This window comes from Babesia microti, chromosome I (genome assembly GCF_000691945.2).
Source record: "Babesia microti strain RI chromosome I, complete genome".
Classification (NCBI taxonomy): Eukaryota; Apicomplexa; class Aconoidasida; order Piroplasmida; family Babesiidae; genus Babesia; species Babesia microti.
Genome location: NC_027205.1, coordinates 572085 through 595373, shown reverse-complemented (window position 1 = coordinate 595373; position 23289 = coordinate 572085). Strand labels below are relative to the sequence as shown.

At 36.3% G+C, this 23289-nt stretch overlaps 11 protein-coding genes across 11 annotated transcripts; 7 read left to right on the top strand and 4 right to left on the bottom strand.

Moving 5' to 3' along the window:
• Positions 1 to 208: 208 nt before the first annotated feature.
• On the bottom strand, positions 209 to 1097 carry BMR1_01G01640 (Prohibitin-4 mitochondrial; the record flags this gene model as incomplete). The annotated part of the gene is made up of 4 exons (XM_012791939.1): positions 209 to 364; positions 386 to 753; positions 775 to 825; positions 848 to 1097. 4 exons carry the CDS (start codon positions 1095 to 1097, stop codon positions 209 to 211), a joined length of 825 nt encoding a protein of 274 aa, XP_012647393.1.
• BMR1_01G01635 (Folate-biopterin transporter 1 chloroplastic) lies at positions 1414 to 3172 on the bottom strand (the record flags this gene model as incomplete). The annotated part of the gene is made up of 8 exons (XM_021482589.1): positions 1414 to 1858; positions 1879 to 2093; positions 2116 to 2298; positions 2321 to 2482; positions 2565 to 2788; positions 2810 to 2887; positions 2910 to 3083; position 3172. Coding segments are annotated over 8 exons (1482 nt in total).
• On the top strand, positions 3407 to 4144 carry BMR1_01G01630 (hypothetical protein; the record flags this gene model as incomplete). The annotated part of the gene is made up of 1 exon (XM_012791937.1): positions 3407 to 4144. One exon carries the CDS (start codon positions 3407 to 3409, stop codon positions 4142 to 4144), a length of 738 nt encoding a protein of 245 aa, XP_012647391.1.
• Positions 4235 to 4839, bottom strand: BMR1_01G01625 (conserved Plasmodium protein, unknown function; the record flags this gene model as incomplete). Its single annotated transcript, XM_021482581.1, has 5 exons — positions 4235 to 4419; positions 4442 to 4525; positions 4547 to 4624; positions 4645 to 4794; positions 4815 to 4839. 5 exons carry the CDS (start codon positions 4837 to 4839, stop codon positions 4235 to 4237), a joined length of 522 nt encoding a protein of 173 aa, XP_021337400.1.
• On the top strand, positions 5673 to 10235 carry BMR1_01G01620 (PPR repeat family; the record flags this gene model as incomplete). The annotated part of the gene is made up of 1 exon (XM_012791935.1): positions 5673 to 10235. One exon carries the CDS (start codon positions 5673 to 5675, stop codon positions 10233 to 10235), a length of 4563 nt encoding a protein of 1520 aa, XP_012647389.1.
• On the top strand, positions 11110 to 14553 carry BMR1_01G01605 (Protein FAN; the record flags this gene model as incomplete). Its single annotated transcript, XM_012791934.1, has 7 exons — positions 11110 to 12008; positions 12031 to 12316; positions 12339 to 12576; positions 12597 to 12850; positions 13074 to 13294; positions 13315 to 13931; positions 13952 to 14553. 7 exons carry the CDS (start codon positions 11110 to 11112, stop codon positions 14551 to 14553), a joined length of 3117 nt encoding a protein of 1038 aa, XP_012647388.1.
• BMR1_01G01590 (Endoplasmic Reticulum Oxidoreductin 1 (ERO1)) lies at positions 14993 to 16759 on the bottom strand (the record flags this gene model as incomplete). The annotated part of the gene is made up of 4 exons (XM_012791933.2): positions 14993 to 15317; positions 15339 to 15459; positions 15540 to 15856; positions 16047 to 16759. The coding sequence occupies 4 exons, from the start codon at positions 16757 to 16759 to the stop codon at positions 14993 to 14995; spliced, it is 1476 nt and encodes a 491-aa protein (XP_012647387.2).
• BMR1_01G01585 (Amidase) lies at positions 17258 to 18539 on the top strand (the record flags this gene model as incomplete). Its single annotated transcript, XM_012791932.2, has 6 exons — positions 17258 to 17385; positions 17406 to 17526; positions 17547 to 17649; positions 17672 to 18133; positions 18221 to 18336; positions 18357 to 18539. 6 exons carry the CDS (start codon positions 17258 to 17260, stop codon positions 18537 to 18539), a joined length of 1113 nt encoding a protein of 370 aa, XP_012647386.2.
• A 102-nt stretch (positions 18540 to 18641) lies between these two features.
• Positions 18642 to 19119, top strand: BMR1_01G01580 (SNU13, NHP2L, U4/U6 small nuclear ribonucleoprotein SNU13; the record flags this gene model as incomplete). Its single annotated transcript, XM_021482559.1, has 3 exons — positions 18642 to 18759; positions 18836 to 18939; positions 18961 to 19119. 3 exons carry the CDS (start codon positions 18642 to 18644, stop codon positions 19117 to 19119), a joined length of 381 nt encoding a protein of 126 aa, XP_021337399.1.
• Positions 19358 to 20029, top strand: BMR1_01G01575 (Heme ligase; the record flags this gene model as incomplete). Its single annotated transcript, XM_021482551.1, has 3 exons — positions 19358 to 19583; positions 19632 to 19810; positions 19835 to 20029. The coding sequence occupies 3 exons, from the start codon at positions 19358 to 19360 to the stop codon at positions 20027 to 20029; spliced, it is 600 nt and encodes a 199-aa protein (XP_021337398.1).
• Positions 20030 to 20037: 8 nt separating this feature from the next.
• Positions 20038 to 23095, top strand: BMR1_01G01556 (conserved Plasmodium protein, unknown function; the record flags this gene model as incomplete). Its single annotated transcript, XM_021482548.1, has 10 exons — positions 20038 to 20294; positions 20315 to 20598; positions 20621 to 20940; positions 20993 to 21085; positions 21146 to 21252; positions 21327 to 21725; positions 21746 to 21861; positions 21946 to 22561; positions 22585 to 22951; positions 22973 to 23095. The coding sequence occupies 10 exons, from the start codon at positions 20038 to 20040 to the stop codon at positions 23093 to 23095; spliced, it is 2682 nt and encodes an 893-aa protein (XP_021337397.1).

Here is a 23289-nt window from a genome sequence, read left to right as displayed (position 1 = left end):
TTTACATTTTTGAGTAAAATTTGTATATACGTCTTCCGTACAACCAAAAAATTTTCAAATAATTTAATATGTAATTTTTCGGAATTAAACGTATAAAAGTCACCAATTAATAATATTTTTAATTTTCAATAATTTTCAAAATTAATCGATGGAATCTAGTAGATAATGTAATATTACGCAAAATTACTACATTAGTTGGCTATTGGAGTTAATTGATGGAAGATTGGTTAAGGATCAAATTGGTACTGGAAGGTATGTATGATATATTTTTCGATTTGCTAAGAGTCTCAGCGATTTCCTTAGCCGCCTCCAACTTCCTAATCTCAAGCATCCCCGAACCGTGTTGCTTTATGGCATTGGAAATCTGTATAATTTAGTGGTTTACCATATTGGCAGCCAAAGCTTCCCCCTCAGCCTTAACTATCGCCGCCAACTTTTCCTGTTCACTTTTAGCCACAATAAATTTAACCCTTTCCGATTCTTGCTGCGCAACTTGTTTTTCTTCAATTGCCTTGGCAAAATCTTTCCCATAACTCAAGTGAGTGATAGCAACATCGTCTAATTTTATGTCAAATTGTTTGGCACGGTTGGTAATAGCCATTCTTATGTCGTTTGATACTTTGTCCCTTTGTGTAAGTAGCGATTCCGCGTCATATCTGGCTACCACTGCCTTTAGTACTTCATTGCCAATAGAAGGCAATACTCTTTCATCGTAATCAGGACCTAGTTTACGGTGGATTGTTGGCAATTTATCTACTTAAATATGATTCATACTTGGCATTGGTCGGTATAAAATCCTGAGACTTATGCTAACCATTTGCAAATCTAAATGAACAATAGTGTCTACCCCTGGTGCCCGTAGTGGTATTGATGACTTTAGGCTTAGTTTTTATGTCGTAAAGGTATGGAGTTTGAAACCATGGTATGTAAAAGTGTGACCCTTCTCCAATAATTGTATCTGAAATTCCCCCGGCGAAACGATTGAACATAACGGCTCGTTCCCCCCCGTCTACATCATAAAGGCAAGAGTAGGGAACTATACTTATAGCACCGATAGTGAACCCCAATTTGCTAATTTTTTGAATAAATCGTTCCATTCCAGCCACTAACAATTGGTCAGTGTAGACTAGCCTACAATAGTAACAGCACCACAATCTTACACCCTGGTCCCTAAAATCAAATTGAGTTATTTGTACTAAATATAAATGTTATTTTTTTTGAAATCACGAAAATTAACGCTCAAATAAAATTGTTTAACATATTTTGAAAACAATAACTTCATCATTACAATATATTTCTGCATTATATACATTTATATGACACTGCTTCGTTATCATTGTACAGTTTGACATTTACCAACATTTTTCATTAAAATCAACTAAATTATTTTTAATTCCAATATATGTTCCCGTATCAGGCCGATTTCTGCGATCCATAAAGGCTGGCATCATCCTCAAAACTTTCAATGAGATGCTCATCTGTACACACATTATTAACCATATTATCTACATACTCTGCACTAGGCAAACTTGTGGGTAACATTTTGATCATCAAGATCGGTATCAAATGCGCCGTGCTAGATATGATCACTAACCATTTCAAATTGTCAAAGTTGGTACTCGTAACCCCTAAGGCCATTGTTATAATAGCAGATAAGATAGATCCCATCCACACTCCGTGGTGTAATATGGTTATGATTGTGGAGTTTACTGTACTCTCCATACCCTTTGGACAAAGACGGGATGTCAGAATCATTATAGGTATACACTGAAAGTCGCTAACGAACTCACAAATAATATTATCCGTTATAACGAATATCGTATCTGGTATACCGATTGCCAAATTCCATCGTTCAACACTAAATGTTACATCACTTACACAACTATAGACATTAGACAAAACGGAGTTGTTATGAGCGTTGACCAGAATAGTAGGCGTTGTAGATTGAAATTTTGCATATATTTGTTGAACAAATAAATTGCCACAAGACTTGCAAAACACTGAAACAAATTTGCACGCCCAAAAATTTCCGAAGTAAAATGTAGCTTCTCAGTCATAAAATAAAACATGGCCGGTGCAGCGCTGGGTGCTAGCTACATAAAAATCTGCCCTTACAGATCTTATAAATAGAAATAAAATGGGGTTATATACACGTCTAGTTGTTAGAATCATTTTAATACTCTTATACTGCTCATATATACTAACTTTTGGCACTATGTTATACTTTCTAGGCTCGGAAATAAGCAAAACCCCCACTAATGTTATTAGAGGTATAGATGATGCTATCCAGAAAATATCCTATATATAACTATACAAATACCTTAGGTTTAATGTAAAGAAGTAGTATTGACGAGCAGTAAGCCATAACTGAGACACTAATTCTCCTAAAAGCGAAGTAGATTGAAACTTGGCTCATCGCTGTAGAATCATCCTTATGCCTTCCTCCTTCTACAACTAGCGCCTCGCCTGCAACAGAGCATAACTGTGTTATTTATTTATAGTATAAATGCTTATTATTATTTATTCATTAATTCTTTTTAAAAATACAAATATAATAAACTTACGGCTGAACCCAGATTCCAAGTCCCCAATAGAATGGTAGTTATGATAAAACTCGGTTTATTATACAAAGAAATGAGAATACAACTGAAAAAATTAATTAAACAACCAATAACCATATAACTCTTGCGTCTACTGCCGAATATGGGATAGTTATCGCTCAAAACGCATAACAAGGGTTTTATTGTCCAACCAATTCTAGGTATAGACAACACGAAAGAGATCCAGGCTGTATAACGCTAATTATTACCAGGGCTAATCTTTATGCTATCCTTGTAAATATAAGTAATAGATAATGCACACAATACGTCGCAACTGCCCATAAAAGCTATGTTAATGCTGTAGCATACCTACTAATGAAATCATGATTTGTGACAATCTCCGCGAATACTCATCATCAGAAGATTCCAGGAGGGGCTCAATTGTACTACAATCATCTCGATGCCCTTTGCCGTTGGTGTAGCATCTAAGCGTCACCTTTTGATTTAGATTTGTTATGTCTGTGTTGCCAAAAAGGCCTTGCACTAAATTAGCGAATGAAACATATTTTTGACAATCATTTGTACCAAATGATTGTCAAATTATATAAAATTAAAAGGATAAATGACATACTTTTTAGCTGAGCATCAATTGGTTAGTATATCATAGGGGTGCACCATAATAATACAATTTGTAAATATATATTATCAAAATTTCTATAAATCAAACCACGATTTGTTTAAATTTGTGGAGAATAAAATGTTTGTCACGGTACCGTTACTACTTAGAATAATTCTACCAGACCTGCACAACATAACTTTTTAGTTATCAGTACACTTCTAATTTTAGATATCATGCATATTTTAATATGATCAAAACTGATGCATACAAACCATTTTTGGACTTGGACATTAGAAACAATGGTCCAGTCAATATCCATAATAATTACACCTTTTTACAAATTAACCGTGTTATAGATTGCCTAAGAGAGAGGGGGGACATGCGTTCATACAGCAAAGATGACAAATGCCTGGCCCTTATGCATCTAAATGATGGGTCTAAGGATTTGATGTTATTAGTGCTTGATTCTGACGGTTCTATTATGAATTTAGACCCAGGATCCAAACTTTTAATGAACCTTTCCGACCTTAAAACAGCTAGGGGTGTTTACATATGTTCTAAATCGCAGCTGAAACATCTGGGAGGAATTGTATATGAGCTGAAACAGGCAAATGATATAGCAAAAGAGGCATATTTACTCAGAAAAATGTGTTTGTATAATAAGAATAAGTCGGAAGACGGACCGCCCAAATTTAAACCTCTGCAACTATATCCTTCACAATCCCATAACACGACTGATTTACCCAAATCCAATATTTCAGCCAAACCACATAGCGACAATGCAAAGAAAAATATGTCATCCACAAATCGCAGTGCCACCAGACCCACCAAAATTAGTGATTCTAGAATAGCTAAAAATGATAACACTCATGGCAGAGACAAAAATAAACCACGCAACAAGCTAACCACCAAACAAAACACCAATAATTACGCAAATACTAACACGGAGAATAACACCACAAAAAGTGGGGTCAAGAAAAAATAAATCAATTGTACATTTTGCACAGCTGCTATCAGTTATGCCGTTATGAGAGACCATTATGTATAATTTATGACATAAATTATCCGCGATAAGCTATTCGGAGTCAGTATACTCCTCTTCGTAGATATCTCCCATGTAAATGCGCTGGATAGTATTGTCGTCGATGTATTCCTGCGGGATCAAATTTGTGAGTGTAACCCCGCAGTTGTTACAAAACACCTGTTCTGCTGTCTTATCCTTGAAACATGCTGGGCACATCAGCCTCGTCATTATATACTCTATCTCAACTGTAAATGTTACCTAGGTCCCCATCATCCTCAAAGTCCTGTACCATCTCATAGTCCCCAATTCCAATTCCATCCACAATCAACTGAGGCAGAATAACTGCATAAGGAACCGCGTTACTTTCATTAGTTGAATTTGGATATAGTTTGAAAACTCCTTCTTTCTTCCACTCCTTAATGAGCTCCGAGTCTTTCAACCCTATGTCACAACAATAATACCTTTAGCAACAGAAGAATCAAGATTGGCATCTATAAGATAGTAAATCACTGCTTTACAATCTAGCAGATTGGCAAGACGTTTTGAATCGAAGTACTGCTTGCGGACACTCCCAAGAGAGGTACCTACAAGGATAATCTCAGCAAGAACATCTGAGTGAAACACACAATACCACATTCATCATTAGCGTCGCTCATTCCAAGTAAACTAAAAAAAGCCACTATACTAATTAACACTAAAAAATATAAGTATTAATGGCGACTACCTATTATGTTGGGCAACTATGCACACCCTAATTTTCGGCTAGTTTAGAAGTGACAATCCACTATGATAGGCAATTTATGCTTATCGGAGATTATATATTTGGGAAGGCAAGTGTTGGGTATGTGCTGTGATGCCAGAATAATGGCAAAATGAGTGTTGAATTATTATGTGGGGAATGCACACGGCGTAAGTGTGTAAATTAGGTTTAGTGAACAAGCACATTTAGAACATTACATAGCAACTATCATCGTGTAAACTCTGACATGCAGCACTTGCGTAATTGATTATAGACGAGAATAAAATGGAGCTTAAATGAAATACCCCTAAATGGAACCTGATTACTCTTCTCGTGTGTTAACTTACATTATCACTTATAAATCACCCATTTAATTCACCTTATGGCTATTTAAGAAATTATACATCGAAAACAGCAAAAGATTTACGTTAAATGTTAGAAGATGTATGAAAATTATCGATTCTAGTGTTTTATCTAAACAATTCTTAAAGAAGCAATTTCAACATCTAACATAACTATACATAACCAATTTATTTTCAAATCTAGTGTTTTTTGTAAACATAATTTTTTGTTAAAAAAATTTAAGAGTTTATTCAAGCTCATATCTTGTTGAGTGCATAGTTTCTACCTATCAGTGACATGGAAATCGCACACGATCGCGACTTAATCAGTTAAATTAACGAGACAGATTCAATTATTTTACCTAATTCAAGACCTAAAATATATTAAATAAATTGCAAATTGTCCAAAATGGACAACGAATTCACTGATTTCTCTTTGGATAAATTTGGTACCACGGAATATTACATTAATAACCATAATCACAATTCAAATGATACTGTAGAAGATCCATTCTATCTTACACATAACCATGATTCTAATGATAACGTAAAACCGAGCATACTAAACCCTGCTAATGCTAGTTCTTGCATCCCTGCTAGTTATTGGCAGCAGCAAATGGAATACAACGATTCTCATTTGGACAATTCCCGATCTTCCATGATGAACGAGAATCTCATAATCAAAGAACTGGGCGTCGATGATTCTCCTCAGAATGATAATGAGATAACTTCTATTGATGATATTACTAAACTCACTGAAGGTGAACTCACTACCCATACCCATGAACCATACAATCTAAATTACGATTCTAAAACGGACCTACAAAATGCATTTGATACATTTTACCATGATTTTTCACTGTTTACTCCTACGGAAACTTTACCTGAATCACAGCCATGCACTATTGATTCCTCTGGCCACCTTTTCAACCACAAATTTGATATATCAAACAATGACTCGTATTACCAATCCAACGAATACCTCAACACATTGCCACAATCCTTCGGGCATTGGACCAGAACTTCTCAAACTAACAACTGTTCAATGGAAGATAAGCATCGGGATGATGACAACAATAAATTATCTACCCAGCTTTCCACATTTCTAAATCCAATAAACTCCGACAACGTGGACAACAGTGGTCATTTATACCTTGATATCAACGCATCGAATACGATGGCAACAGAGTATATGCACTCAAATCAACCATCTGGCAAACCATTTGACCCCCTAACCCTTCTCAATAGAGTCAAGTTACGCGATTCAACAGCGCAAATTGCATTGGCGCAGATTTTTAACGAAGCACAAGAACAGAAACAAACATTGAACAATGTACTGGATTCATTATTTGATAATGTAGGATATGAAGGTAATCTTTTGGAGGGCGACTTCAAATTTCCTTTCATATCGGATAGTTTGTTAACTGCAACTATTTCATATTCAGTAAGGACGGCAAATGACGAAATCCTTTCAATACTTGTATGTTACGCAATCACTAATAAGGTTAATTTACGTGCAGATTTGGTGGCAGATATAATTGATATTTTCTTCAAATCATTAAGGTACTCTGACGCCTACAAACTCATAGATTATTGTTATAATGACAAAACAAAGCTCGACAGCATCCTCAAAACTGATAATTTTCAGCACATGTTCAACATGTGCAAGGAAATTACAGTTGATAACAAGATTAGTTTTGAAATATATCAATATTTGTTACAGTGCAATGGTGAAAAGGAGATTTTATGTAAGATAGTTGAATCCATTGATGAGGCAATTGATTCTGATTCTCATTTGGCTTCACTGCTCAGGACATCATCCATTCCATTTATTATCAGATTATTTGTGGAAAGGGGGGATTTGAATAAGTTATCATATTATTTGAAGATATATTTGTCGAAGCCAAGCCCTTCTACACACGATTTGGTTGAGATAATCGACGTCATACTGGAGACGAATAGAGCCCAACTTCAGTCTGTTGTACAACAAATATCAGAGTCTAACTCTTTTGATTTGACCATTTTGCTGTATATTTTCACATTTTTGCATTTGAAAAATAAGTCCAATATCATTCATATGATCTACGCCGACGCCATTGATAAGCAAATCCAAAACATTCCATCTGACCTTAAAGCAGTACTTACCAGCCTTTCTATACCAATATTTTGTTTTGATTTTGCGCCTCAGTATATTTCCGACTTGCTAGATTCAATTCTGAGGATCTATGATACATGCAATAATAGTTTGGTCAAACGCGCCCGGGCCATAACCTCGGTTCATCCTGCAACGGCTATGAATGAGGTCGACATTTCAAATGATGTGGCAAACGAAGGAGATTTTGATGATTTAGCGATATCCGAGCTGAAACGAATGTCATTGACTCCTTCCGGAGTTGATTTTGCTGAGATTAAATCTTTGATATTTTCGGACGATTTTTTGCCTCGAATCATACCTTTGTTAACGAACGAAAATATATTTTGCCTACTTCAACTATCAATAGCTTCTTTTGACATAAATTCAATTGAAAAAATAAGCTATTCAATCTCGCTTAAGGACAGCAATGATTTGATTATTGTTGCCATGATTAACAATGCGTTGGTCAACTACGGTTATGTTGAGAAGTCAAAGTCACTGCTTAAAAGGGCAGAGAAGCTGATTTGCAATGTAAGACTAAGGTTGAATAATAAGTATCCATCCATGCCAACTGGTACTGGTTCTCCAATTAGCGATTCCTCTGGTATTGGGGTCCGCACTGGTGGTACGAAAGAAGATAATTTCAATTTTGGCGTCTCTGACTGTTCTGGTTCACACTTACCATTGAAACTACGTGATATATCATGGGTTTCATCTATAAGTAACTTGTTGTGTTCCAAAGACCTAAGCAATTCTGAGTCATTTCACCTGTTATCTTTTATCTCCAGTTTGTACAGTCATCCCTTCATCGTAAGCACTGTGCTCAAGAAGTTCATTGTGGCGCATCACATTTTGATACGTATGCTCAAAAGTAAATTGCACATAAATCAAGCAATGATATCTGCCATATGTCAAGTATTGAATAATACCTGTTGCATAAATCAACTGCAACAACTACTTATGATGACCGATTTGTTACAGTACCACATGTCAAATGACTTTTATTCGGCTATTTTGGATGCTTGTATAAGAATTAATTCACCTGATCACCTTTTAGAGTCTGTTAATAAATATAAAAAATTTGGATTCCACCCTGACCTCCAGACATATGGCTTGTTGATCAAATTCTTCAGTTCATCAGACAATGTGATGGAGTGTTTCCACCTTTGGAACGAAATGACGTCCCTTTACGGTTATGAGCTGAATGAAGTAACCTATGGTTGCATGTTTGATGCATTAGTCTCCAACAACATGTTGGACGAGGCGTTGAGTTTGCTCAAAGACATGAAGAAGAACTCTAATATTAAGCCAAATACAATTATTTATTCAACACTTATAAAGGGGTTTGGGCAGACAAAGCAGTTAAACAAGGCGTTGAATATCTATTTGACCATGTTGGATGAAGGAGTAGTCCCCAATACTATTACGTATAATTCTATAATTGATGCATGTGCTCGTGTTGGGGACATGAATAAAGCTGCCAATTTGCTTGAGGATATGTTAAACAATAACATAGAACCTGACTTAATTACTTTCTCAACCGTCATTAAGGGATATTGCGTACAATCTAACATGGATCGCTCCTTGCAACTACTTAGGGCGATGTCTGAAAGAGGGATTAAACCCGATGGAATACTATACAATTCACTTCTCGATGGATGCGTAAAATCTGGCAGGCCTTGGTTATGCCAACAACTTTGGGATGAAATGCAGGAGAACGGTATAGCACCAAGTAACTTTACCCTCACTATACTGATTAAAATGTATGGAAGATTAGGCCAACTAGACAAGGCGTTCCAGCTTATGGATGAGTTGCCCAGAAAATATAACATCCAAACTAATACGCATGTATATACGTGCCTAATGTCTGCCTGCATCACGAATGGCAAATACAAAATGGCTTTGGACGTGTTCAATTGCATGAACGGCAATGGCATAGTTCCCGATTCAAAGACTTATGAGACAATAATATTTGGCGCAATAAAGGGCCGTTTGCTCTACCAGGTGATCGATATTATCAAGGCTGCCTATACCCTGATGAGCCGAGGTAATGGCACAGGTGGGCGGATGAACAAATCTATTTTCAAGATAGAATCTAGGATACTTAAGTTGTTTGCACAGAAAGTGGAGGCCAGTGGCGACCCTCTGCTGCTACAACAAGCCCAATCATTGGCAGAGAATTTGAAAAAGTTCAACATCATTCTTCCCATTCGTAGCAATTTGGTCACACAAAAAACACAGATTAAAAAGGTATCTAACAGTAGGGCTGGCCATTACGATTCGTTTTTATTGAAGAATGTTACGCAGTCACTTAGGAATGATTGTACCAACAACTATCGCCGAAACAGCGTTGGTGCCACAGTATTTGCAAATAATGATGGGTTTAAGGATAATAGTGTGAGTGATTTTAGGGAAGGAATAAATTGTTTTGGAAGCGATGATAATTTAAACAGTTTCAAAGATGAACATTTTAACGCACACACGCAAAGAATGCACACTTTTGCAAGTGACATTACATGCAATTACAGAAATGATGAGAGGAATTTCCAAAAGGAAAACCGGTCGGCCTCCGGGGGAACTACGTTAAAGGGAGTCATGTGGGATAAGGATATAGGTGGTAATATTAACAATGCGGCTTATAGATTTGACGCCTCGTCTATACCATACAGCGCTGAAAACGCTGCTATAGGCTCCATAAACAGCGTGTTCGGGGGTTCATATGCGGGTAATGGTGAGGACCATTTTTTATCGAAGAACCCGCAGTATTCCATGCAGTTTAACCCCGCCATGGTCCCTGCTTCGAATTGTGGCAATCGCAGGGGTAAGCTTAAATTTTGACTTAAAACCATATTAAGTTATGTATTTGGTCACGAATCATAGTGTACTTGCATTTATGACAACAATGTTGTCTAGCTTTTCAAGTTTCATCGTTGAGTTTGAGAGCGTGAAGATTTATTTTGATGGAATGAACATTTGTTTTTACTGCCCTGGGTATAAATGGTACTGTTACCGCCTTAAGGTATAATTGCAATAATTTTCACTTACAGTTAGTCTTATTCCAAATTATTAAAATGTCAGTGTTATGTCATGTGTGTGTTGCATATGACTGTAGTGGTAGTGCCCCTAGATGTGGTTCCTCTCTCGTGGATAGTGATGTCTGGTGTGGTGATGTTATATATGGCGAGTAATTTTACGTTAATCTTATGAAGACGAATGGATGAATGGAGATTACGCACAGTCATATTAACGGATATCCATTTAAATAAGTGCCTTATATATTATGCGGGTGTGATCACTCAACCAAAATTGTAAATTATTCAAAACTCCAGTGCTATATTAAGTGCATGACACTAAAAATTATACAATAATACAAAAAATTTTACATGTAACTATCGTTGTGACTTTATAGATTAATTTATTTGTATTACACTGCAGCATAACCAATAATAGGAAATAGTTAATTTTTCCACTATTAAATAGAATATCCGGTACGTGTGTAATATAGAATTGCTTATAGTTTATTTAGATACACGATAAAATTTCTTCTTGACGTGAGACAGTCATATGACAATCATCATTAAATATACGTAGATCAATACTTACACACCACAATCAGTTGCCATTATTGCAATTATTATAGTACCAACAACTATTTGAGTTACTGATAAAGTGAGTGATATGGTGGAACAATTACAAAATATTGTGGTTGGTAATGTATGCCGTTAGGAAATTTGATTTATCGCTACTGGAGGAGGGCGAGGAATATGTCACTGACATCACCGTGGTTACGGCTTCACTATTCCCCCTAGAATGTGGAACGGATGAAATTTCTATTGCAAAGATTAGCAAATTATTGGAGAATGGGAAAGACTCTGAAGGCTGGGTTAGGAAGGGTCGTTTGCGCCTAGGCACGAAGTCACTAATCTTTGAGCCAAATGCCATAACACACCCTTTACTCAAATTCAAATTCAGTTTAATATCTGTGCTCAATGAATGTGAGAAATCTGACATTTACAAGCAGTTTTCATCCACTAATTGCATATGCTTATCTTTGTCTCATGTTACTAGCATACCCATGGGTATTTGCAATGGCAAGACACGCTGTATATCACCATATAAGCTACACAAAATTAAGAATCCACTCAACAACTTCACATTTTTCATTTTCTTTACAAACCAGCAAGCACGAAGCAACCTTTTGGTGAACCTAAAAAACGCACAAAACGGTTCATTCGTCAACAAATTGTTGAACAAGACTAGGTTCAATAAGATGTCAATTGAAAATTTGGAAAATGTGGAATTGGGTTTAGTCGACACAATTTGGGCTTGGAGGGTAAAAAATATGGTGAGACAAAGAGGAATGGTTGCAATTGGAGATAAATGCATATATTTTGAGCCCTGCCCCAATTTCTCAAATGTTTCATGCAAGAAGATTTATTTACGCGATATTATTTACGTTTTCAAGCGCCAGTGCTCATTAGAACCAAGTGGTCTGGAGATTATTTCTCTAGATGAAGAGGGTAAAAAGGATTATCGTTGTTTATTTCTCGAGTTTACATTACCTCACCAAAGAGACGCCATTGTACATCATATGAAAGCTATTATACCACAGTAGGCCACTTACTGATATCAGAGTTTTTCGGGCACAAGAATCAAATGAATTTTTAAAAGTGATGCAAGGCTATTGGATAAATGGCAGAATCTCAAATTTCCACTATTTGGACTTTCTCAACTGCATAGGTGGTAGATCTAGACATGATCTATCTCAGTATCCCGTATTTCCTTGGATCCTATCCGATTACACTTCAGCACAGCTGGATTTGTCTGATGCTTCAAGCTTTAGGGATCTCTCCAAGCCCATAGGAGCTCTGAATGATCAAAGGTTAAAGGCACTAATAGTTCGGATGCAGGAGTTTAAGGTAAGCATTAAACTTTATACAGATTGATAATTTGGGCAATATGAGTGTCGCATGTCACGATAAAGTCGATTATGATTGCGAAGGATGCCTGAAAAGGCTTTGGGAATGCGGATACTATTTGTATGGATCTCACTATTCAAGTTTGGCCCTTGTGGTCCATTTGCTAATCAGATTGATGCCCGAGTCTCAACTAAGGTTATACGAGGGTAATTTTGACTCGTGGAACCGTTGCTTTCATTCAATAGGGGATACATACTCTAGTACACTAGCAATTACTTAGGCATAATAAACGACCACAACTGCTTCTACGAACTAATCCCAGATATGTTCCAGGGAAATGAAGATTTCCTACTTAACAATCTAAACATTGAGACTAGTCAAGGTAGGCTTGATAATGTAATACTACCACCTTGGGCAAATGGAAATGCAAAAACATTTTTGAATTTACACCGTAAAGCGCTGGAGTGCGATTTTGTTTCCTTCAACTTGGCCAAATGGATTGATTTGATTTTTGGATTTAAGCAGTCAGGTTACGTAAGTTAATGTGTTATATTCATAATTTTGACATGATTAACGAGTCATTCAATGGTTAAACACCCTTACTATTAATATCAACTTGTATAATGATTGGCTATTCGTACATGTTATGATTATGATCTTAAACCCTAAGAATTGTGATTTATCACATATGCTATTTTGTGTAAACTTATACCCATCAACACTTGTTCATTAATTTGCACTGTTAATGTTAACTTAGAGGGCTGTGAAGAGCCACAACGTCTTTCACCCTTTCACCTACCTAAACAACATACGCGACAGGTACGGCGGGGGTTCGTTTGAGGGTAATATCAAGACGATAAACTACACCAAAGCACTAAAAGCTTTGATAGAGATTATGGATCCTCATGCAGTTAAAGTTCAAGCCAAAGAATTTGGTCAGGCCCCTCTACAGCTTTTTACTGAACCACATCCTGAAAGGTAATAGCACATTTACACAGACAACGTTTTCCCCAGTTCAATCCAAATGAGGTTCTTCAATACAAGCCATGGTTCCTATACATCAATTCTAATCTTGATAAATTTCCAGAATTGGTCTCCTTTATATCATCATCAGCTGAGCATGTAGAGAAAATTGAACCACATGTTTCAATAGCCGACCCAACAAAATTAATAAAATGCAGAAACTACAATGATTTCAAGTGCATGAATATAAACATTAATACACCGCAAGTCACTTCACTTACGCACAAAAATGACGACTACATTTTCACCCACACAGATGGGTCAATAACACACGTCAATTACATCACTAACAGTCCCAAGAATTGTTTCATAACAAGCCATTCCATTGCTTGTGCGTGCAATGTTTCTGATAGAAGTGGAGTTGTAGCGTTGGGTACATCTGGAGGAACAATTATATTCATCTCTATACCAAGGTTATTGCAAGTGGAGGGAGATGGGGATGATTTACCCACTCCACATCAAAATTTTGACTCTGGACTACATTCAATAAGCATTTCTACCTCACACGATTCAATCACTTCACTAATTCATTTGAGCGATCATTTGGCAATTGGTTGTTTGGATGAATCCATCTACCTACTATCCCTTAAAGGTATGTGATAGTTAATCTAGGTTTAAAAGTATCGTCTAATTTTGATGGGCTAGATGGACCGGCTGAATCTATCGCATCTTATGACAATCTGCTGGTGGCAGCGTGTGGTAATAAATTTAATGCTAAGCAAAATGGCTTTCAGTCAATATGCCTTTGGGACACCCGAGGTAGGCCCAGCTACTTGTGGAAATATTCCAACTCAGTAGTAACAGAAAAATACCATGGAAAATTGAATGTGGGCATATCGCCTAATTACTTTGCTGCCCTAGATGGTTCAGGCAGTTTCACATACTGGGACCTTAGGATGTTAAGTACCACTAATTACTTTAAAAGTGACATTTGCAATCATTATGTCGGCAACTACTTTACTTCACCTATCGCACACTTTAATGGAGTATCTTGTCCTGAGAACTCGGATTGCATATTATTTGTCACAGCTGATAGCCTTACAACTACCAATCTGTCTCGCTTCAACTTTTCAGGCGCAAATTGTGAGATTTTGGTATCTATTCCACCTGTGAATGTATCTGAGGCTATTTCGCACCAATCACAGGCGATAAGTTTGGCGGATTCACTAGTGTCTGTGGATTTGGATAATGGAATTTTGTACTCTTTCTACTAGTATAATAATTCTAAAACCCCCACAAAAATCCTCCAAATTACCCCATATTAAATACTCATTCATCTTCGACCCTTCATTTTTAGTGTTTTAAACTTATAATGTACAATTATTATTTTTATTTATAAAAGACATTTACATAAAGCAATAATATGATACATACAAATGATATTAGACCCAGCTATTTAGATTACTATCAATTGTTAACAGAAAATAATTACACAGATAATTGTTAAATTTTAAAATATATAAATGCCGTAACTAGAAATCATTAATTATATCCACTAATGGATTAAATAACCATTTTTTGATTCGCTCGGCCCCACTTAAAGTATGTGAAGTTTATTACTAAATCTGATTATTAACAAATCAATAATAAACTGATGATACTAAAACTACAAAAAAGGTTTCATTATACAAAGTCAAACCCATAACACCTCGACTAGCGAGATTTATTTTTATGGCGAATCAACTTTGAAATTGTGACAGCAAGGACCACTGAGAACAGGAGAATGGCTGGGTAAATGATTCTTCTCTGCATTATCCGCTCCTCAAAACGCTCCACAATTACGATTGATTCAGCTAGGTAATCCAATGTAGTGATCAGTGCCACAATTTCGTTCCTTTCCAACACATGATTTGTCTTGCAAAATGATGTTAATGCCACTTGAAGTGCTGTCATTTTGATCTTCCCATGCAACCGGCATTTTTCACAGTCTACACAGTCAACAATCTTTGAAATTTTACCCAAAATTGCCAGTATATCTCTACATCACTAATAAATTTACCCCAGTGGGTTGTTGCACTTGTTAATGGCATAATAGTTGTTAACATCTAATCCCTTGCAAGTATCAAAGTCACAATCCAATAGCTGAGTTATAAGTTTGGACGCTTCTTCGCCCTCTGGACCTAAGTAAGTGGTGATTATCTAAATAATTTCTCGGGGGTTCCGAAAAATTATCATTTTAATAACTAATGGATTGCCCTACAAGTCATCAGCGACGCATATTTAAGAAGGAGTGGCTTAAGCCTACAAGTGGAAAGAAGTAAAAACTCGAATGTATACATAAGGTTGTAGATCCTTTCAGGATATTTGCCAATCTTCTCAACATAATGCAATAAATTGTAGGTATACTTTGGCAGAGAATTCCGCTTAATATATGCATCTTCGATATTTGTACATGTATAGTTTTCAGCGGCAAATGCTGCGATAGATGTTTGGATTCCAGATAATAGTCTGTGCAAATGCTCATTATGCTGACAAGATTCTCCACTTTTGATACAATTTTCTTCATATATAGCATTCCTGTATCAAATGTGTAAAAGTAAAAAGTCTTGCATATGCAATTGCAACATACAGATAGTATAATATATAATCACAATTGAAATTACAAATCATTTGTCATTAAATTGTTTAACTATTATTTGGAGTAGTATCGTATAATTTTCTTCATCGAAAAATTTGTTATACATAATAGTTATTAATGGATACATACCACTCTTTAGCCCCTTGAAATCCAGTATAAGAGGGTGGGTTTAGGCTTAGGTTTATAAATACAGGCTTTGGAGTATCATGTTCCGCTTCAGACCAGTCGGTATAAGTGCCGAGCATATCGCAATGCGGAAGCTGACCAATTGACAACTCGATTGGATTGCTGGTACGTAAAACAATATGCTCAGGCTTGTAGGATCTAAAATTTTCTGGCACTTGATCAATAGAACACCGATCAACATGGCAAAGCTTGATTTCAAATTGTTGTGATTCACTCATATCCAAAAGAGTGGCCGTGCCTATTGCTCCAGCGGATGAACAAACGTCAGTTCTGCTACCCAATGTACAGGAAACATCTAGATTGACTTTAAAATAGTTAAAATACGATGTCTTTCTCAATAAATTCAAAATATTGTGGACAACTTTAGCCTCATTGGGTACAACTTGGCCCATATCTATTTGCCCATTGTATTTGTATCCCACCTCATAGTCATTTTGAACGTAGTTCGTCGGTCCTTGGACTAATTTATGGGAAAAAATGTTCCAATCGAAATTTTTTAGCCCATTGAGGATATTTATGTTTGGTACCAGTAGTACGTCAAAAGATACAGATTGTGCGACTAACACTAGCGTCAATAATAGTAGAATATAGAAGGGAAGCTTAAAAATTTTCAGTTTATACGGCAGTTCTATCCCTTCGGGTTTTACGCATAACATCACACTTCGCCGCCGTGATACATAGAACCCCCATAGGCAACCATTACAACTTGTTAATAAATTGAATTCCATACTCTTAATTATCGCAATCCTCACACATTACACATTTGTCACTTCTTACAAACTTTTCAGCCACGAACACACTAAATTTCATCTAAATAACTCCATTGATTTTCAAAAAATTAACAACATAAAACGGCAGCACTTACATAAATCCTTTAGTGATGATCAAACACTACTAAATTTCATCAACGGAAATGTAAATGACGAATTTAATTGTTTTTCTCTATTAATCAGCAAGGAATCAATTCTCAATCAAATCGACCGTGCGATAGAACTTAGCAAAAATGGCAATGTACCTCTATTCGGCCTAACATATACTGTGAAGGATAATTTTGCCGTCAAAGATCAACCAACAACAAATGGTACATTTAATGTCATCTAGGCTCGACACTCTTGTCAAATTACATACCCAGCTATACATCAACTGCAGTTGAAATGCTATCCACTGCTGGCGCTTTGATAGTTGGTAGAGCTGCTATGGACGAATTTGCCATGGGTTCTAGGACGCCAAATGTTACAAATCCATCTAATCCCAATTGCTATGCAGGAGGCTCATCTGGGGGGTAACTCGACATTTATCCAGAACAGCCTCCTCGGTGGCGTCTGGAATTGTATCTTTTGGCTTGTGTAGTGACACTGGCGGATCAACCAGAATTCCTGCCAGTTATTGTCAAATTGCAGGTTTTAGACCCACCACCAACCTAGTAATTCATAACACATTTAGGTTACAAGACATGGGTTAACCGAGTTAAGCTCCAATATGGATAGTGTTGGTATAATGACTAGGAAGGTTGAACAGATTATACCAATTCTAAGGGTATTAACACGTAAGAATTATTATTTATGTAGAATATGACCCCAAAGATATGGCACAAAGCACTCATAATCGCATGAAATTATTATTCAACGACTCTACATTCGTAGATTCGTCTCAATACATTCCACCAAAGAATATAATCCTAAACATTGCAAATGATCTAAGCCATTGTACCACTCAGCAAATTGACTTATTCAAATCTTATCATAGCAGAATACTGAACCCAATAAAACAAATTTTAGCCTCCCAAAACATAATTACTAATGATATACAACTGCCAAACAATAACGACATTATCAAAACATACTACATATACGTGTGTGCCCAGACTAGAACAAATTTGGCGAGATTTAGAGGGGAAAGATATAATCTAAACGACGCTATGGACATAGCCACTAGTGATTTGTTGGGGAAAGAACCTAAATATCGATATAGATTGGGTGAATTACTATTGAAATCGTCAGATCCGGACACATTGTTCAACAATTTGAAGAGTTAGTGATATTGATGTGTATATAATATTTCAAATTTTGTGTATTTCGTATCAAATTTTCATTTATTACAATCATCAAATAATATAGGAAAATTAGAATTATGGTCCAAATATATTCTAGGTGATAATACATACCTACTCTTGCCAACACACGTAGAAGATACGCCAATAAAAACTCAATTAGCAGATAATGAAAGTGTTATTGTAGGGGATTTATAATTTAGGACGAGAGCTATGTAATATTATCTAGTATACTTGGATTACCAAGTGTAACAGTGCCAATCATACACTCACATATCAATGGAGGGAAGGCTTCAAGTTTTCAGTTGGTTGGGCCCAAATACAGCGATTTTGATCTGTTAAAAATTGCGACTTATTTGGAGAAATTGATTAGTAATTCAAAGTAATTCTTGTATACTACCATAATAACTGGCTACAAGTTGGTTATGGCAGTATGTGATGGTTGTAGTGCAGATTATTGTAGCAAAGTGTAGTGTTCTTTGTTAGTAATGTCCGAGCCCAATTCGAAGGCGTTCCCGCTAGCTACAGATGACATGAATGGCAAACTCTTGGACTTGGTACAGCAGGCTTCCAATTACAAGCAGTTGAAAAAAGGGGCAAATGAAGGTATGCCATTCGTAATAGTTACATATTTTACAATACACTTATTGGATTATTGCATACGTATATTGTATTAATATAGCCACCAAATCGCTAAATAGAGGGTTGGCTGAACTAATAGTTCTTGCGGCCGATGCCGAGCCATTGGAAATCATTCTACATCTACCTTTGGTCTGCGAGGATAAGGTAACACGGCATTTTATTCAGAATGTACCGTATATATTCGTAAAAAGCAAGACAGCATTGGGTCGAGCATGTGGAGTTTCACGCCCGGTCATTTCCTGTGCCATTACCAGCAGGGATGGGTCACCATTAAACCCACAAATTATAGACGCCAAGGATAGCATTGAGAGATTACTTATTTGACACCAATTTAATTGTGTTAATAATTATATAATTAATTTTTAACAATATCAATGCCACAAATTTACTAGAATGCTCATCAACTAGCGTAGGATTGAGCAGTATTTCGTTAAAAAAATATTATAAAAATTCGGTCAATAATTGGGTGAAATCAATGAATTTTCTCTCCCTGAAGCAAACACTTCGCCTAGATATATACGAATATAAATCCTAGGATATATTAATATGGTGCGTACACTATATGCTAAGTCTAACTCACAGAAAATTAGTGACGGATCTGAATAAATCAATTTCCCGTGGCGTTTTTAAACAAAAACCGCAAGTTACAAAGAATCCAGAGTCAATCAATCATCGAGTTTATTGGTGGTCTGAACACCGTCCCTACCGCCGTACCGTACTAGACATTTGCAGAATCATCACCCATACACGTTCTTTTCACTCCCTAATAAACCCTCAGTCACTAATTGGTAGGTTTTCCAGTTTCTAAAGAAACGGCTAAAGCACATGTAATATAGGCTCTGAGCTGGTACATAAACTTTCGTTGCCAGGACCTTTCACAGGATTTATCCCAGTTAATTCGGCTATTAGCCAGTCAATAAAGGGTTTGGACGATCGAAGTCTCTCAAATTTTATATTATCTCACTTTGTATCCGAATACTATCTACATAGAGATATAATAGGCTCGACGCAATCTGTATTCAATACCAGTTTCATACAGAATTTAGCTTGCAGTAATGAAATTAGACAAAAAATTACTAGCTTGGATAATTTATCAGGACAAACACTAGAATTTGTGAGAGATGTGAATGAGATTGGGGAGACGATTATCCGTGTAAATAACGCAGAAGTTTTGCGATGGAATCTAAAGTGCCATAATGGAGTTATACATATAATAAACAATACACTAGTGTAGTTGGTTCAATGTTGAGTATTATTTATATCGCATTACTATTCAATAATTACGCATGTGGATTTTTCACAAATAATTCGTCAACGCCTATAATAACCCGCGTATTTGACTTGGGCGCCAAAAAGTCACTAATTAATGTTAAGACTAAGAGCAATCAGAAAATAAAGTTCAGTGAGGAACCTAAGCTTACAATACCACTTACAAGTGAAAGTATAAACAAGATTAAAGTTAGCTCTCGGAAGCGACAGGAAATGCCGATCCTTTTTGAGTAATTCTACACTTAATTAGCCACTTGAGCAACAGACTGATTAAACTGATGTATGAGAAGGATTTGGAGACGTTCAATGAGAAGAAGCAACAAAGGGAAAAGTTAAATCAGTGGAGAATAAGGCCGCATCCAAAGCGACTGGCTCCCATATTATACAGATTAGGAGATGAAGTTTTGGGGAGAGTAGCTAAAATATACCCTACCTATGCATTAGTTGATGTTGGTTCTACTTGCTATGGCATTTTACATGCAAGGGATATTTCAGACGATTGGACTCCTGACGTTAAATCTGCGCTTAAACTAGGTTTATTGTTGTTATTATTTAGGAATGGATTACCGGGTTGTAGTTACTGGCATTGATGAAAAAGGCCGATCGCTCAGGCTCACAATGAGACAGGGTCAGATTGAAAGGGTTAAAAAGTTGGTTGACGCTTTCAAGAATTTGACACTGAACGAATCAATCATTTCCAAAAATGTTATTGCAGATACTGAAGCGTCGGTTGATACTAGTATATCAACTGACGTATCTAGTGTTGCTGATGAAAAAATAAAGGTCAAATTACACGTTCCCCCATGCGTATCACCCTTCCCTTACCCCTACAAGATTTATAAACTAGAGAATCGAAAACAACCACATGAGTACCAGGTATGAAAAGCAATATTTATATACTAAATATATGTAACAATTTCTAACGCAGATCAATGAAATTGTATTTGGGAGGGTAACCAGATACACTGGAATGGGTTGTTTTGTGGATATAGGGGCCACGGTAGATGCTTTTCTCCATTACGTAAGTTAAATTTCAATTGTAAATTATGTATTTACCATATTTAATTGACAATTGACGCAGAAAGATGCGAGGCTGCTTTTACCTGAGAGGAAGAAGAGATTGGATTTGAAGGTTGGGAATTACCTGGATAAGTTGTACATCAAACACATAAATGCAGCGCGTAATAGGTTAGTTTATCATGGTGTAAAATTTTAAATTATGATAATTGAATAGTTAATTTAATATGCAAGTGATAACTCAGAATTGGGGTAACATTTAAAACTTTTGAAGAAGATCTAGAGGAAAGAGTAGTTTCTGGCAAAGATACAATTGAGGAACAAGTTGGATACCCAAATACCCCGTTGTACAATGAATGTCTTCAAAATTTTGCCAATTATGTCGAGTTCCTCAAGCTTTCGGGTCTTTTTGACGGGTTTCTAAAGGAAATAGGAGGAACAAGGGATTCTTCATTGAAGTATTTGGCCTATCTCACAAACTTGCACAACCAGAAGTTGTTAAAGGAGGATCAAATGACTTTACGTGTGGAAAGATTTACCCCTAAGAGAACTTCCGATGGCAAACCAGATCCAAGATTTGCCTACAGGAAAATCAACATCAAGACCAAAAAGGGCAGGAACGAATTTAAAGATAGGTACAATAGGTAAGATGTTGAATATTTAGCCTGGGCGATGAGATATTGAAGTTGGATAGTGCCCTGATATATCCAGACAAAAAGAGCATTTATCAGACAGGAGAGGCATCCGTTTGGAATAATGAAGTATCAACGCCACTAAATGGTAATTACATGCTAGAATAATTTGTGATAATTGATAATGCTCAAGTTGTCAATTATCACAAATTATAATTTACAAGTGAAATAGAACGCACGTGCAAATATTACTTTGGCAATCTGAATGAACAGATAAAACACGCGTTGGATGTGGTACAGGGTAATTCATTGGATAAAATTGATGTAAATTGGCTAGATAATCAAAATTTGTTAGACAATTTTAGGATGCTTAAGGAAATTTTTGAAACTAATCTAACAAACAGTGTTAACACTGATGATGTATTAGGCCGTGACAACATGGCACTTACAGAAGATATAATTTCACTTAGAATGAAACATAAACAGGATTTAAAATTGCAGAATGATGATAAAGTTAATCCAGTAGAGCAGATATTGAATGAAGTTACAAAAAAACACGATGCTGATTCACAAGATAATAGCAATATAATTATTGATAATAACACTAGAAAGTCTATTAGTTTGGATTATGCTGATGCTCAGACCAAAAAGTATGAAGAGTTTAGGTCCAAATCATTAACTCCAAAATTGGAAAACAGTCAAACTAAAAATTCTAGTAATCTTATCAGGAACAAGGTACGGAATGAAAAGGATTTGGACCTCAAAGACCTGGTAGATCTAACTAACAAATTGGACAACTTAAAGCCCGAACAAGTGTTAGATTTGATAAACTCAATGGAAGATGTATGGTAATGTATATGTGGTTATTTAGCGCGCAAGAGCCAGAATTGGCTGCTGGGTTGGAGCAATTGAAAATAGTGGCTAAAAATGCAATGCAGGGAAATCTCACACCACCTGTGCAGATAAAATCTGAAGATATCAACGATAATTTCCTGGACGAGACTTCGCAACAACTACTGAGTAACGCCATAGCCTACAATGCCAAGAGGCCCCCTGGGGAAAAAATGAATTTGGAACTTGCAAAGAAGGCATTAATTCCACCAGATCCTACAAAATACATCCCCAAAGGATCGGAGATTGAAGGTTGTTGGTGTATTTTGCAGGATCTTCTCAAAATTACCCGTTTCAACCGCATGTTGGATAGGTTCAACATTTCAACTGAACAGCCCCCTGAGAAGGTAAGTGAACTTGTGAATCAGTTGATTAGGGAAATATCAAGAATCGTACCTAATTTGGTACAGAAGAGGATCGACATGGACAGGAAGTTGAATTTCAACTACACTGAAGACCACCAGGAAGAGATATCAAAAATACCCCTTTGAATGTTTAAACCACAGATGTACATTAATTATATCATATTACTATATTTTAACCAAATAAGCAAGTGATTTTGTCAAATTATATATCTATACTGAATATAAACTAAGATTCCTCGTCAATTGTGGTAACGAGTAGTTAGTTGTATGGGTGGCATTTTACATATAATAATAATTGATATTCATGTTGATTAATTGGG